The 17,165-nt window shown below is 42.3% G+C and overlaps 2 protein-coding genes across 2 annotated transcripts in view; one reads left to right on the plus strand and one right to left on the minus strand.

Annotated features, from left to right (window-relative positions):
* T265_08209 (hypothetical protein) overlaps positions 1 to 17,165 on the minus strand; it is a gene marked incomplete at both ends in the record, with an annotated part of 149,930 nt that overhangs the window by 76,942 nt on the left and 55,823 nt on the right. Inside the window, 3 exons of the mRNA XM_009173944.1 lie at positions 209 to 297; positions 7,608 to 7,965; positions 11,045 to 11,272. Of these exons, the coding sequence (XP_009172208.1) occupies positions 209 to 297; positions 7,608 to 7,965; positions 11,045 to 11,272 (675 nt within the window). The remainder of the gene's footprint in view (positions 1 to 208; positions 298 to 7,607; positions 7,966 to 11,044; positions 11,273 to 17,165) is intronic.
* Positions 12,997 to 15,884, plus strand: T265_08210 (hypothetical protein; the record flags this gene model as incomplete). Its single annotated transcript, XM_009173945.1, has 2 exons — positions 12,997 to 13,158; positions 15,171 to 15,884. The coding sequence occupies 2 exons, from the start codon at positions 12,997 to 12,999 to the stop codon at positions 15,882 to 15,884; spliced, it is 876 nt and encodes a 291-aa protein (XP_009172209.1).

Here is a 17,165-nt window from a genome sequence, read left to right on the forward strand (position 1 = left end):
AATTTTTCCGACATCAGAAGAGTCGGCGTAAGGGAAGAGACGTATCACCGTGGCGAACGAAATGCTAGGCCAAGTTTTTCCTGGTGCAAATGTACGTTGTTAAGTAATCGAAATAATTCAGCTAAAGTTTCGTTTAATATTGTGTTACTTGTATGCCGATCAGTAGTCGGTCGGTGCATCCAGTGCTTCTATTTCGCAAGTAACTCACCATGGGCTGCATTTGAGCGTATTCGTCAGGACTGAGCATTCGCCTAGGTAACGGTCGGATTTCCTCATTTTCAGACGTACTTGTGGAATCTGAAAAAATAAATTCAAGAGTTATTTAAAAGTTAAAAAGCAATTTGAATTAACCAGAAGTTTCTAGGAAAAATACACTCGTGGAGAAGCTTTAACAATGTATACAGGTTTTCAAATGAAACGGTTCCCCAAGCCGAGCAAATCAATGCTTGTTCTGAACATACAACTTCATCTCCCATTATAAATTCCCTGGATTAAACGCAATGTTATGAAAACCGATATTATAGTTTAAAAAATTTTCTGCTTTGAAAAACGGCTAGAAACTAATGTACATAAACACACAACGACTGTATGACAAAACACCACATATTCTGTTGTATAGAAGAGCATAAACAGTCTCCGGTAAGGCGACGTACCTCCACCGACAGTGCTCCGTACACTCCAGTTATTTTCTTTATATATGCTGAACTACAGGGCGGTTATCGCACATTATTTTCGACCTTACACAATGTCACTCAACTGGTACTGGCAATGATAGATATCCATTAGCTCCTGGATCTTGGTGCGACTTTAGCTAAATATAAAACTGATGTTAGTTGGCGTTATCCAATAGCTTACTGGACGCAGGTTTAGCTGACTTCAACCTTGCTGATCTGCACTGACATTAAGGAAGTATGCATTTTTGGGTTTATTATCCACGAAACTTTTTGAGAAAGTAACCACAAACTTTTAGGGGGGAGGTGTTGGGTTGTGGTTGCTTCACCAAGAAAAGCCTTCACTATATTTTCCTGAATTGCCGGACTGCGATTTGTCTCGAAAGCCTTATTCTTCTTATTCGCATTAGTTTAACCCAATCCCTTTCCGAATCCACAACAATGGTTTACAGATCATACACACCAGGACCAGCCACGTGCGTATCTCATGAGCTTTCATCACACAATATTCATTTTTCACCCTTGAATAGCTCTCATAACGATCGATAAGTGCTCACGTTTGTTTCACTGCCTCCTAGTACAGCACGCAAACCTCAGCGGCGTTAAGAAGGAACCTTGGTTGACATGTGCTGTTACAGTAACAAGTAACTCTTTTTAATGGGAGAGACGGCACATCAACACGGTCATCTTTCCAACTTCAAATTAATTAATCTCAACGTACGCTTCGTGAAATCACTTCTTTTACAAGTCTACCGCACTGTAGTAGTTCAGCCAGTAACACGCATATGTGCTTAGAACACCATATTCCATGTACACAGAAGTAAGACAGAAATTGCAAGATGAAACCAATCCATATGGTTTGTCACTCATGAAACATGTAACAGTAAAACGAAGGAAAGCAAATGTAGTCAAGCACGCAAAGTGTAAATCAGGCACAATATTGAGTGACGCTCATTCATTCACACAAACCAACGTAACTAGCCTAATTCAACCCAATTGCCTGTAGCCAGCAGTCAACAAAACGTTGATCAACATCATTGCCAATGATAATCTACAAAGCACTATAACAACAAATTTTGAGTTACTATAAACGGAGAGGCAACCATCGAGGACGTCTGGTAATCGATGACGACTATTTGTGTTGAATCGTTTCAAGGAAGCGCTACCCAGTTAAAGATGAACCGACAGGTAGTGTTCAGATTTGAAAAAAAAGAGAGGCAACCATCGAGGACGTCTGGTAATCGATGACGACTATTTGTGTTGAATCGTTTCAAGGAAGCGCTACCCAGTTAAAGATGAACCGACAGGTAGTGTTCAGATTTGGAAAAAAAAAACAGGTGACTCGTCTTGTGTGAATGGAGGGATACGTGAGCTGCATACTGTTTTCAATTTTGGATGGCATGCACAGCCTTGTGGTTTTTCAAGTTGTGAACTAGCGACCCTAAGTGACAGCTCCCGTTCATTTTGCAGTTATGCCGCGCTATGATTCAGATGAATCGGCAGACGCCATTCCACAGCTTGATTATTATTTAATCAAGACGCATACCACATCACTCCCAGAAGTGAGGGAAACCCGCCAAAACTGCGTTCATCATAGAAACACTCGCTTTTAGAGGTAGGCACTTTAGACCATATGTTTGTGGAGATTTTTGCACACTTAAGATTAAAAGTATGAAGGGTTTGGTCGTTCACATTCGCTGGGAACAGAAGCAAGTACTGTCACAGTGGAATACGAGTAATGGGAAAACAATCATTTGTCACGGCTACCAAACTTTTGTCAATGAGCTTGACGGTAGTATATTCTAAAGCTTATGTGCAAGGCAGAACGTTGGTAAAAAATGATTGGAATATGATGACGGATATGACGACAATAACGATTGAGTTTACTTTTTAGACTGTGACATTTGTACATGAAGTGAGTGCCCGATGAAAACATAATCTTGGTTGAATTTTGACACCTTATGTAGATGTACATATTTTATGCTCAATGAGCTAATGGCCCCTATCTCCAAAAGTGGTACAACCGTATGCGCTCTAAACCACGACTTGGCATCATTACCAACGGTTTTCGAATATTTCCACCTCTTACAAATACAAATAGCCATTATTTTTCATACGAGATGATATGTGCACAGAAATACTAATCACTGGTCAGGTTTCATTCTCCTTGAAGTCACTTCACTTAAGAGACGGTCTATCTCTCGTAGTGCTACAATTGGGACGGAACAACTTCCGTTTTTTTGTAGACAAAATTTTCTGGCCCACCCTTGAGGGATGGTATTGAAAGTTGGAAAACGGATGCAGTTAGTAGCTGATGTTGTGATGCCGCTTGTACTCTGAGATGCCAATTTCTACTTTAGGATTGGACGGATACTGCAACCTAACCTATGATATCTATTGATATATATACATATATATATATATATATACTATGGTTGCTTTTGCTGGTAGTATGGCGGATGAGCTACAGTACGAAACATCATCTCGGCCCTCGTTCAGCCCATCATACGTGGTATTGGTCTATCGGCAGAATGAAAAGTGTAAGCTGTAACAGTACAATATGTGTTGTGGTTTGAATTTAAACTTGGCGGTCTTGCGCAGACAACTCCGTCCATCAATCCGCTACTCAAATATAAACCGGTTAACGGAACACAGTGGCTCAAGCTACAGCAGCTTCCTTCGCCAGGGACATAAGCAATGAGGAGAATCAGTGCATTTCACTGTAAATAACTCCTTATCTCTGTACCGTTTTTCTAACGCTGAAAAACATCTTGCGATATCTAGAGAGTCATCTGCGGGGCGTTTGGTTGACACTGACAACCACATCAGCTGCACTTGTTCGGTTGTGTTATGGTTGTCCGAAGAGCGTTTAAGCGAACTGCTTGGTAACTCCACCAGGACTGACGTGGAAGAAAGGCACGTGGGGGTAGAATCTAGCATGGCAACTACTCGTCAGCTGGTTGTTAGACATTCTTGCCGATAAACCTAAGTCCCGAATACAGTCACATTAGCCCCATCACAACTTAAATTAACCCTGACTGGTCGAAATTCTGCGCACTATTACATTCCTTTCAGAATTCACAATTATTTGTGGTTTTGCGGAATAGGTATTTTGTTCATACCGACACCACGCTCGTTTGAACGGTCGTCTTCCTGTTCTGGCGCAATTATTCCGGTGAGTCCACACCAAAGGGAAGCACTGGACTCGAGCTTCGCTCTCATTAGAGGTCATCAGCAGTGCATATCCAATGTCTGTGCCGGGATTTGAACCCCGGACACGTGACATGCGAAGCGAACGTGTAACCACCTCTCCACCAAAGCACGTTGGACGCATCTGAATTTTCACGTCTGAACAGGCGAATGTCTTCACATTTGAGAGATGTGATTGGTGTGCCCGACTCATCGAATTGAGTCTGAGGTTGTAAGAACCACTGCATTCACGCACAATCCTCAAATGAACCTAATGGGAGTGATTTTTCAGCTGATATGAACAGTAGTAGATAAAAAAACTAAAAATTTCGTGACGGTAATGTCGAGTTGGTGGGTTAGAACCAAAACAATTAATATGTGTACCCTAGTCCGGGGTTTCAGTCTTCACAAGTCCTCATACTAAAATCTTTGGGAATAAACTGGTCCCATCAAGGTCTTGGGATATACCCAAACAAGGAAGGAACTGCTTTTGGAACCTGCGAATCCTGTTAGCATAGACGAACTTAAGGAAACTAAATTCACCGCTGATAGAAAGGTCACTCATTTCAGTCAAAGTAACTTTCACTGTATCCGTACACTATTTGTCGTAGTAATTTGATCACATGAGAAGATACACAACTGGTTGAATTGTTGAGAAAGAGCAATTTAGCAGGATTCGTGTTCAATTTTTATCATCATTTTCGTTCCATCCAGAGCATCTGAAATCTATCCACACTGGCCTGCTCACTAGAGCTTGCATTCATCATGTCTTTCCCTGTTTGAGAAGTGTGACAGGTGGCAGCAATCTGAGGAAGAGGGCTTGGCAACAGGCCAAGCTTGGACGCTTAAGGTAAAGGTCAATATACTGTACTGTGTGCTACTGCATGTAATGTAATGTAATGTAAATAATGTTTCTGTGGCACGTGAGGTGTTTGAGACATTATTCGGTAAATGAAATTCAGTGCCACCCACTTTGGTTGGTCAGATAGAAATTTTCTAATGTATATTTCACCCAATCTGGCAAATACTGTGAGTGGGGTAAAGCCGTCACAAATATGAACACATGGTTACGCATGACGGTTATTACTTCGTACTCAAAATCGCAAACTGGGAAGCAAGAAACTCTGACAAAGGAAAAGATATTTGGAAAGGTCCCAAATGAATGCAAAATGGGAAGTTGCATAAACTGGTGAAAAACAGTTAACAGTTAAAAAGGACATGAGCCAACGGACACACCTTATGTGCTGAAGCGTTTGCAACATTCACACTTCTAACGGAATCCAACAAACAACTTAAGTTATAACTATTTCGAGTAAGACTTTGTTAAATTGGAATTTGCAAGTGAGTCGCCTTAAAATATTCAGATGTTCTGATAAAGTTAACAAGAAGACAACACATGTCAGTCGATCAAATACGCGCTGCAGTGCTTTCTGATTTGAACCCTGAATTCAAACCGTTTTTGATTAGGACTCCATATATACACGATGGGATCAACTATATCGTGAGCCCCAAGAGTCAGAACTTAACTTTTCGCTCTTAGGTAGACACTGATATTGAACTGTGTCCTCCAGCACTTGATAACTTCGTTCATCTATTGTCTTTTGTGGACGCTGTTCAGACCTATAACAACATTTTGGAATCGAAATACATTTATTATCTGCAAGGAATTATGTAAATGGTAAGTGGGAGTTCCAGCAAAAAATCAGTTCCATGGCAGACTTATGTAGAGACTCGCTGTTCATCACTACCATATGGTTTGGGCTGAAGTCCTAAATATATCATCTGGACAAATTTTGAGCTTTTGAACACCAGCAAATGAAATGTTAGGAGAGGAACATATATCTCGTTTTACACTAACTCCGATGCCCACGAATAACCACAACTAGGAAATTCACCTAAATCAAACCTAACCATCCCACGTGTTCTAGAACGAAATAACAGAACTACCGATAAACGCAACTATGTAAGTATAAAAATGTCATATATAGAAGATATTGCATAGTTGTATTGAGGGTTTCTTGTTATTCAGTGTTTACCTTGCCCAGTAATCTTGTTTGTGAATGAGTCTGAGCTACTGCAGATGTGACACAATGAAACACTGTGATAACCTCTGTGGCCAAACAACCGCATGGAAACGGATCACGACCCAGTTTAATTCATATCGGATTTGTCGAGCTGTCTTATCTGGGCTTGCTTCTGCGTGTGCCTAGAAGCAAGAACGAAACTTAGTATAATGTGTTGAACGTTGTAAACACTTACAATTCATCCAAACTAGTTCAACTTGAACTAGTCAAGATTCAACTCATATTTTGATCGCATTTGGTTGGAACCATACAGAAATCTTCAAAAATACTGGTTAATAAACGTAAGACATTGTCAACACTTGTCCAAACCGCGTGCCGAAAACAATATATTTCGGAGACGATCTTCAGTATTCATCACTAAACGAAGCGACGTCGCGTACTTATCAAATTCTGTAGATTTCCTGTTAACCTACACTACACTACACATTCGCAATTTCTTCCTTCAGTCTATCCATTGCACGGAACAAGATGCATCGGGTGCGTGTAAGGCTTGTCATCGTGTCTCATGATTTGAATGGGCTTACATCTAGGGTTGTCTGGGAGGGCAACTATGCTAGTTAGCAACAGTGTGAATCGAGGCTTCATCTTGTCATAGGGCTAACCCTAGTTTTCTATCACACTGGGACAAACAAGTTCTTACGTAGGTAGAATTCGGTCGTAATTTTCAAGCCCAAGTTATTAACCATAGAGACTCCATCCTAGAGGATAGCGGGTTAAACTAAATCACCTGGATCGTTTGAATCACATTCTCTGTCGTCTTTGTACTGAACGTAGCTCAGTGGTGAAGGCACGAATACACAGAGAGGAAAGCCCGTGTTTCAAGACAAACCTCAGCATTTTCGACCGCTTCTGTTTAGGTTTTGGCAAACTGTCAGTAAATCATTTATCGCGCTTCCTTCGAGCGATGCAGCAGCTATGCACCGAAACTACGCGGCGGCTGAATGATCATTTTTTTCACTATCCGTCACCACCGAACTTCAGACTATTTCTGCTGATAACTCCATAAGACTGCCTTCTACTTACCGGACAATGTATCTTTTGTGTGTTCCTGACCACCACCTCCTAATAACCGATTATTTCAAACTCAAGAGGCAGTAAAGTAATTGACAGGCGCGTCTGACCTCTAAAGAAAAGACTTCCTCTGACTGTTTGGGATCTGGTTTGACAAATCCCACAACATCTTAGGTTTCGAAGCGCTGTTGTTTTTGGCACATTATTCGATGGGCTGACAGAGAAATTACTGGCCAAATGTTCAAATCAAGTAGATTTCGCTCTGCACTTTTCACCGCTCTTTGCGATCGCTGCGAAATGAAAGGCTCAAAGTGTTTGTCACCTGTGATGATTTCATGACGACTTACCCAGAGGAATTCGGGTACCAAATCATAGACTTAAAGCTATCACGAGCAGCTGTACACCCAACAACATCAAAATCTGTTCTTGGAACAAAATCCGGTTCCCTGCACTTAGAGTTCCTCCATTAATCCTGTTTTTAATTTTACCAGAAATGTACCTCAGCGTCAGGTGTCCCGGAGATATCCCGGATTAGGCTGGATTCGTGAGGATACGTTAAGTAGAATTGCATAACCTTTTTGGTATGCGTTGTAGATGTCAGTATTCATAACAAGTAGGCTCGTCTGTTAAGACAACGGTAGAGGTAACAAACCTGGATCGACAATATTCTTCTCGGGAGAGGACAGATAGTGGGTTGTAGGTTGAATAAAGGAATCATTCATGGCTCCGACTTCCATACGCAGAGACCTCTGCGAGTTTTGTGGTACCCGTCCTGAATGAACAAATCGTCGCCCATGATAAAGGTTCAGTCTGTTTTTGACATTGACGTGAAACTGCGGCAAACGTGGCCTGAGAACTGATGGATCAGATTCATACGTGTCTTCATGAAGTGGAGGGCGAGGGTAAACATTTGAAAGCTTATGGTATCCCAATGAACTGGTTGGTGGGAGTGGATACGGGCGGCAAGATTCAGAATCAGAATCATCGTCCTCCAAATAGCCTTCTGGAAACTAAAATTGCCGAAGAAGGAAAGATCAATATGGTTAAACAAAATGAACTGGTGTACCTACAGTACACACTATTAAGCTGAATTTAACGCGTTACGAAAAAGACTTTTACGGGACGTGATATTTCGGGCTGTATATTGGCCGCTGATATTCACTGACATATGGGTACTGAGGCAAAATGCTTTGTGGATTAGTATCACCACACACTACCGCAACTTAAGTGGTTTCGCACAAGACATGCGTGAGTAAACCGTGGTACCGAGTTAATGTCGACAGGTAATGTCGCCGTTCTGATCGCCGAGATGAGCAGTTTGGTTGAAAACGTCTTATTGCCATTCGAGTTGATATCATCATTGCGTAGTGAATTAGCCATGCATCATAGTGCGTCGGTGTGTAGGCCATCTTACTCAAGATTTCGCCTCGACCTGTGGCGAAACTTTCGCAACCGACGTTTCGATGTCAGCGAACAGAACAACGACCATAAAGTTTACCTGCGAGTAAACCCCAAGTAGACCTCAGCTTACTACGGGACTCACACTTCAAGGTCCCGCTACATACTGTCTACGAATTTGGAGACCCACTACGCCAACAGCTCGAACCCTTTACCAGCATGGCGACCTTAAGTAACCAGTAATGCTTTCGTGTGTCTCATTTTAATTTCGATTATTTACACTGTTAGATCGCTGTATATGTAATCACCTGAACTTCATATATTTCCTTCCTCATTTTTAAAAGCCAGAAGCTAAAGTCATAGACAAAATACGCTTAAGTAATGTTTGTACACATTGAATCATTAAAAAGCTTAGCTATAATGATCGCACTTATAATGCGGGGTGAAATATCAAACAAGGCTGATAAGGGCCAGTCAGTAGGCTGATCTGGACCGTAGGCAATTAGTCGTTTCTACTGTCATCATTCAAGGTACATTTGTCCCCAAATGAATACGCCGCTCCTAAAAGACCATTTTATTTGGCTTCGTCCCCCGCAACCCCGAAAGCAACCGTGTTGCTGGGTCCAGTCAGGGAGAGCTTCTAGAGGTCGCAAAAGTGTTTGCATTAATTAAGCAACACGATACCAGCTATTTCCCACTGCATCTTCCCAACCATATGGTACTCACACTTTTCAGACGTCACTGTACATATGAACGAGTTTTATGCGACGACATGTAGGCTGTTAGTCAAGACATTGGGTGCTAAGTTTAGATGACCATGGACAGACTCATAAAAACTCAAAAATAAAACCAGGGCTTATCTGGTTGATAACATACTCCAGGTCAGTTTTAACGGCCAAGATACCAGAGGTCAAAATGAGTTATTGTAAGGCTCAGTCTGTAGTGTCCGGCTCTCTCTTGTCACCATGTTTATTAGGCTGGATCAAATGGTGATTGCGTTTCCTTAACCTCCAATTCGCTGGTATGATAGTCTTTTCATTCAGCTGTTTCCCAGCAGTAGGAGGCTTTACAAGTATTTTTCAAGTAGTTTTTGTATCGCTGGGGTGGTTTCAGCTGAGACACGCTCAAACTCACACCTTGTTGGCTCCGTATAACTAACTTTGAATTTACGAAACAGCACAAACTACGACTTCTAACAGAGTTTGGTAACTGGATCAAAGATGTCCCTTCGTTCTACTTTGGAGCGCTTCCTTGTGTGTGAAGGAATTTTATTTTGGTAGTCTTGGCTTGGTCACCTCAATATAAAATGGTCAGGATATCCAAAAGGGATCACCTGTTTCCATAGCATAACAATGCACTTGGTTCGAAAACTGAATTCCGCTGGATACGTATTTCAGGGTGGATATGAAATGAATGAAAAATAATCCAACTATACGTCAGTCTGATATGTGAACGCATGCGTTGTCACAGAATAGCTACTGCGGCACGATAGCCGGGTTGCGAGGGCAACCTCTGGAATCAGAAGCTTCACAACATTGACTGGAAAATTTGAAGTAAAAAAAACACAAACTTAGCTGGTTCAAACAAACATGAAACAACAAATGTTATTGACTGGAAATTTGAAGTAAAAAAAAACAAACTTAGCTGGTTCAAACAAACATGAAACAACAAATGTTTTGGCTGTCTTTTCTTCCTCTTCACCCGGCACTCTCGCCGGAACTTTTCGAGAGTTAGGGAAAGTCGTTAACTGCTTTCCATTCGATTTATCTGTATTCATTCAGGGAGAACATTTCGCCACTGGATGAACTGATAGCACTGATTGTTCTCAAAATAGCGAATACAAATAAAGGGGGAATTACTTGGGCATCAGTTTGACTTTGGCTGTAGCTTGGTAGTGCGGCACAAGTTGGGGTGTGGCCAGAATGTGGCTCATCAAAGGATAATGAGAACAATGGGGAAGGGTCTGGGCACCGTCGGTGTGCCTAACCACGCAGGAAAGTGTCCACACGGTCCTCTATGTGCTAGGCTAGTGGCGTTGAAAGACGTGACTATTAATTGCTGCAATGGCGTTCACATTTCAAGATTGTCCGATTGAGTGTCCTAACCTGCACAAATTTCTGTGTGCTTAGAGAAGTGGGTTCCTTCACTCTCCACTTGCCCACCATTTTTCACGCGAAGAATTTAAGATAGATCATGACTTTAGGAGAGAAACTTTGATGCTCACTCCAGATTTGTGCTGCCGAGGAATACTATGTCGTTGACTGCGTTATCTAAATAATTAAGTTGTATTCACAATTGTGTTATTAATCGTTCTGATGACTTAATTAATCAAGCGCTGAACAGACGGACAGACTTGCCAACTCGCAACTTCAGATTGTACTTGCATATTTGCTGAAGGGGCTAAGGAATGTTGGGCCAAACTTTATTCGGATCATTATAAACAGCTTTAGCACCAGTTACCTGTAGCACTTAATTGCAAAAAACGAAACATCGAATTATAAACTCTGGCTCCGCTTCGTTGAGTTTTGACTTAAGAATTTTCATGTATTCATTCACACCTAACTGGAGAATAACGCTTCGTATGAAACGATTGTCATAGACATGCAGTTAAATTTACTGGCCAGGTGTGGTTAGCTCACTGTCAAAGGAGCCTCAAATAGATACAAAAGTAAGATGATTAGACAAGCTTACGTTAGCATCTTGCACCAGATAGGATAATGCGCTCACAGATGAACGGAAATCGGCCTTTGAGGTTGGGTACTGCCCACGACCATCCAGTAGAGGTACCCGACGTGGGCGTGTAATCACCACTGGGTTTTGTGGGCCTACACGCCCCGTGAGTTCAATGTTTGGCGTGGACTGATACTGTTCCGCATACCGACCTCGGTGACGTGTGTGGTCCAAGAACATTTGATTAGACTGGGCATTGGAGGGATGGTGTGACAATGGGGAGGAAACATTAGCAGATTGGTGATGTGTTTTGATCTCTGGCAAAGAAAGCAAAAGAAGCTTTCGACTCCAATTCGGTCATGAACGGATTCAGTCAGTAGTCTATTATGCCTCCGTATTGCTACTCTTACTCGTAACAAAAAGAAACAAAGCCATCCATTGTTCATTAGGGTACCTAACAAACAGTGTTGTAGGAATGATTACACCAAAAATCTCGTCTCTTCCAGAATGGAAAATGTGGATGCTTTTTCTGTCCGGATGAGGTATGCTAACAGAGCAACACTCCTTCACATGCGCTGACAGAAGGTGATAAGGAGTATAACTGGATTGCTTGGCTGTCACATATTCACCGTGTAAAAGTAAGCATACCGCGGTCGTTTCTACATAAGCGTCTTTGAAAGTTTGTTGGCGTGAATCTGACATGCAACAAGTTTCAAACATTTTGGCCGATTAAACAAGCAGACTGACGAGCTTAAAGGAGGATAAAATGCACATAGGAGTGACGGTCGCCTAGGGCGACTTCGAAGTTTCAGACCTAAGCTATTGAGCACTCACCAAGCGATTAGAATTCCCCAAAACCAGAGACAGTAACGCAGGCGGTCTCCTTAATTAGTATGGGCTACAGATCCGGGTGTCAGATTCGTTGCACAATATCCGGTTATTCTACTTTTGACAAATGACATGATTACCGTGTACCAAAATTTGACTTCAATTTGAAATCACCTACAAAAGTGACCAGACATGACTCGCTGGGGAATTCATGAATGTCGACAACATAGCAGGCATTTATTCAAACACCCTTTGCTACACACCTCCACATGGAAGCTTTCGCAGAATTTCACGCAGGATTTCAACTGACTAAACCATATGCAGAGCTGCAGCTAGATTTGGTTTTCCAGGTAGCATTTGTCCAACCACCTGACCTAATGACCTCTGCAGCAAACTCCGATAAATTTACAAGTGATCTGATGAAATCTCACAGTTCAAACAACGCTTACGCGACGTGAAACACATTACACTACTATGAGCACATTAATGTTTGATCAGCTCCAGGTACACTGTTGGCAGCGAGAAGATATTTGGGAATTTTCAACGAAGATTTTGTCTTGTACGTAAAGCCAATCTGTACTGAAAAGCAGCAGTACGCATCCCACGAGACTCTAATAGGGAGTCTCGAACGCGTGGCCTTTCTGTCAGCAGTTTGAACAAGTAACCGTTCGGAGACGAGCAGCCAGTTAGTAGTGCGACTAGCTCGCACTTAGGATATAGCACAACTGATCCTTCAGTCATAGAGACCACATCACGTGATCACATCTCTTAGGTGCCTTCTCCAATAATGACCTCGTAACTTGAATTATACTTTCTTCTAAGTTCACTCCAAGAACCAGTCAACACGTGTGTGACCACGTGATGTGGGTCCTGTGAATGCTGGAGGGTTGGTGATGTATCCTGTCTAAGTGCGAGCGAATCGCAATGCTGATCAGCCACTCGTCATCGGGCGGTTGCTTTTAAACTACCAACCGGGAGGTCTTGGGCCTAAAATAGCAGGTATAAAACTTAAAGCGATTAAAAATTGCTTAAATCCAGACATCCGGAAAAATATTTCTAAACGTGCAGTCCCATATTACGTTTGTCATTTCTCAACTCCAGAATAATGCTTAATGACAGGCTTGTGATTAGTCTTATCTAAACATATGCGAATAAAAAATGGCTTTCTAAAATTGAAGGCTGTTTCGGGACTAGAGAAAGTACTTAATCCCAGTCCAAACCCTGACCGTAGTGTACTTGTGTGCATCAAAATTTTACGTTTGCCCGCTCACTATCGATCAACACGTTGTAATGAACAGTCCACGGGAGTGAGTGATACATCATTCGCTTGGTATTTCTGTGTTCAGCCTTTTTTAAATGTGATGAACTAAACCTCATTAGCAAACCAAATGGCCTAGCATAGGTAGGGCTACAACGGTGGCGTCAGAAACGACAGGACACACTCTTCTGGAAATGCAACAACTACAGTGACAACCATAACAGACGACAGAACGGGAGAAACGACATCGAAAACAACAAGAAAAACGGCGGAGTTAACAGTGGGAGAAGCTTACAAACAAACAGAAGAGGCGTGCAGTTGTTTTAAGCCGTCACAATGCAACTTCCAACAATGAAGGTTTCATATCCAGCTTACCTAGACTGTGAAAGAGATACCAGCGAAAGGCCTTGAATAATCTAAATCTAATCCGGTTAAGTGAATTGTATTCCGCACATGGTATAAAGGCTATGAATTTACCATTTAGTTAATGCAGCGTTTACGGAGGTCAAAATTTCTAAACAGAAACTCTCAACAACAACGCCATTTCGTATAACCGGAAAACACTCCTGATTTAACGTGAGGAAATAAAGTTGTAGATACCGCTTTTAGGAGTTCTGCTAAACTGTTTCAAGATGCATCACAAAACTGATGTGGTGATCTTTTCCTGTACAGGCCACGGGAAACAGATATTCAGATATGGCTTCCAGGAAACTATGGCTAGTTTACCAAATTTATGACACCCTACTCAACAGAAGAAGACATTCGGTTACAAAATGTCGAGCTGAAGAGACAAGCAGTAGAGGCTATGGGAAAAATGCAGACCGCGTTGTTATGACAAATCATCCAGACCTCATTACAAAAGAAAAGTCTTGCGGAAACCGAACGACAAACATTAAGATGGATGTGTGAAGAATGGCTCTTTGCTCGTAATCAGGATGTCAAAATGCTGTCCCTCCGTAAATTAGACATAAAAGAGTTCTCGGATGAATTGAGCCTTGTTTTTACTAGGGGAATATTCTACTTCAAAAACGTCGACATAGCACATTAAAGAACGGTAGGATTATTCCTTCCAAAGTAGACAACATCTGATCCAACCACATTTTTATACAACATATCCAACATAACCTTAGAATTGCCAAGTGGAAGGCGCAAGTATCCATTAGCGGTACGGACAACCAGGAATAATCTAGAACAGTACTGTTGCGGTTCAATGCTGGACAGTTGTTAAATAATCCTCTTTTTACATTGTACTGACCTAACGGCTTGATCATACACCCTAAAATGACCCTAATCGCCGAGGGGCGTTGATTTTTTTGGCTTTTGGAGAAGAATGGTGGTCATTTTGGGACAAAAGGACAAACGCGCGAAAAATCAAACACACAGCGTTTCGGTGAACAAATTATGTGGCCTGCGTTCCACCCACGACGTTAGGTTCCGAAAGTTGTACACGGAAAGGTTAGTGGACTTTGCGGCGATTTCTCTAAAGGACTTCTTGCGTTCTGCACACAGATTTATCCACTACCGCCCCTAGACTACTCCCCCCTAAGTGTAATGGGGCAGATTTGCTGCCAAAAAAGGATTTACCAAATATTTTCTCTATAGATTAGTGGGACTAGTCCCGAACGTTTAACCACTCATGCTGCTGCGTTTCACCAGCGGATATACGTCATCCCTTTTCCAGAAAACAGAGGATACAATACTTGATAGGGCATCTTTAGCAGTAAGACAAATAGATTGTATTGCAGGCCATATTCTCCGGCGTATCAGGAAGCATTCCTTTACAATGTAAAAGAAAACTGTTGCTTTCTTATCTGTCTTAAAATGTATTCACCATGCCCCGTGGACAGCAATAGTCGTGTATCTACGTTGGAGATTCCAACAAGAAAGTGTTTGAGTAAAATTAAAAGAAACAATCACTCTCAGAATTTGCAAAGGCTAATATTTTTTATTATCGTTATTCTGAATGCAACCTTGAGCAAAAAAGTGGGTAGTCTTCCTCCGTTTGGCTAGCCTGGACGGCTATTGAGCAAGCTTTGTCCTCTTAGTTAAACAGTTTGACAGCGCACCGCAACACTGCAACAGTCACTTCTGAGTCACCTGCCGTTTAAGTCTCCTGTGTGCGAATCGGCTCACGGTGACCGTCCAACACAGCAGCATTCTTACTCAGACCGCGGTCTGGATACGCGCCATCACCACCGGTCTACCCGCGATTTGTCTGTTGGTGATGTAAGTTCTGTGGATACTGGAACTACACAGCAATTACCTTCTCCTCCTCCAAGTTCCATGCAGCAACAGGCGCTCGCACTAACTGCTGCAGCCTACGCAACACTGGATCCAATGATGGCTGTACATCAACAAGCTAAAGCTTACTATGATCAGTGGGCATCTTCACTTTTTGGAAATTGGGCTTCCAGTGGTGGTGCTGGTGGCTGTGGCTCCAGTGGCCAGCTCTCAGTGAATTCTGAAGCGCACTGCAGCTTACAACGGCAGCAACAACAGCAGCAGCAAACTGACTGGATCAATGCGGCACTGCTATCCAAACAACAACAACAACTCGTCAATTCTCAGTACGAACACGGTGACCCTACAGAAAATGACAACCTACGACAATGGCCATGGCCAATTAACCAACGTCGAGTCCATGCATCAGATGATCGCACCAGTACGGTAACCCGCAAACGTGTATCAGCTGGTCAGCACTTACAAGGCCTCCATGTCCCTTTGGCGCTTTTTCATGCCGAAACCATCAGCGGACGAATCCTTATTAAAGGCTAAGTGTTTCAGGGATTAAATTCTACACTGTGAACGGATAAGCACATAATACTTTCGATGTTCGTCTCCAGAAAAGGCGCCCGCCTACATACAGGCAGAAACCCAGAGCTAACGAAGTTTTATTGTTATGAGTTCGTGTTGTAGTTTAATCTAGCCACTATATTCAGTCGTGTTAGTCCACTTACAGGATTGTTGGCTTACGGGATCAGCAACCAAATCACGGACGACGCATGCACGATAACCTGATACTAATGCTCAAGTTAACCCCCGTAATGTGCGCAATCTACTCTTCACATCGTACTTGATGCTCGAAGCAACTCAATCTGACAGTTCTAAATGAATGTCCAACGGGTATTCGTGGGGTAACAATGCGGAGAATTAGAGATCGTTTTTGATCAGACTTGGCATTTTGCAACTTTTGACGGCTGTCTGAAGTTTAGTGAACTGGGTTGTGAGTACAGCATCGCTACGGAAAAAGTAAATCACGGCCATCTAAGCGATACGGAAGTCACCAGCCTAAGCCTTTCTCGGAACCTCACCATGCTTGTGGAAGCCCTGGTAGCGCTGGTATGACGGTACCAATGGACATTCCCTTTTATATATACGAGATAACAGTGTATATTGTTGCAATATGTAAAAACGTATCTCAAGATTTGTACTGGTGCTGAAAGTCAACGTTCCGGCCGCATACTGCCACCAGTTCCAGCCAACTGGGATGATAGCAGAGGGGTTAGCTGAAGTCAACGCAATTGACCAGCATTCATTCAGACCCTTAACAGAGATGCGTCTATACATATCGATCGACCAGTATACTGTACTGATTCTTCCCACCGACCAATCGCTTGTACTCGTGTGGCAGACTAAACTTTTGGATCTGTCATTATTGAACCCGGGTTAAACGAGCTGAGCTAAAACAGCTGTTTTTTCCAGATGCATTACACATCTTCTGTTCTCGGAACTGTTTCACATTCACATACGGGTAGAATATGGATCAATCTACGAATTCCATCTATGGTACAAATTTCCCGCGGTACAAAGGAGCAATTCGCTCTTTTTGTACTCCTATTTTGGAGCAAAACACACAATCACAGGTTATGCAAACACGCATACAAAAGTGCTCGTCTTAACAGGTGTTTATCTCCTAACGGCACTTGGTCATAGTGGCTTCTTTAAAGATCAAATAGGAAACACGCAACTGAGTTATTCAGAACATCTCGTGACATTGAAATCCGATGCACAATATTCAGTTGAGGCTGCAAAAATTCCGATTGAGAGTTCATTCAC

Source organism: Opisthorchis viverrini, assembly GCF_000715545.1.
Source record: "Opisthorchis viverrini unplaced genomic scaffold opera_v5_208, whole genome shotgun sequence".
In the NCBI taxonomy this organism is placed as follows: Eukaryota; Metazoa; Platyhelminthes; class Trematoda; order Opisthorchiida; family Opisthorchiidae; genus Opisthorchis; species Opisthorchis viverrini.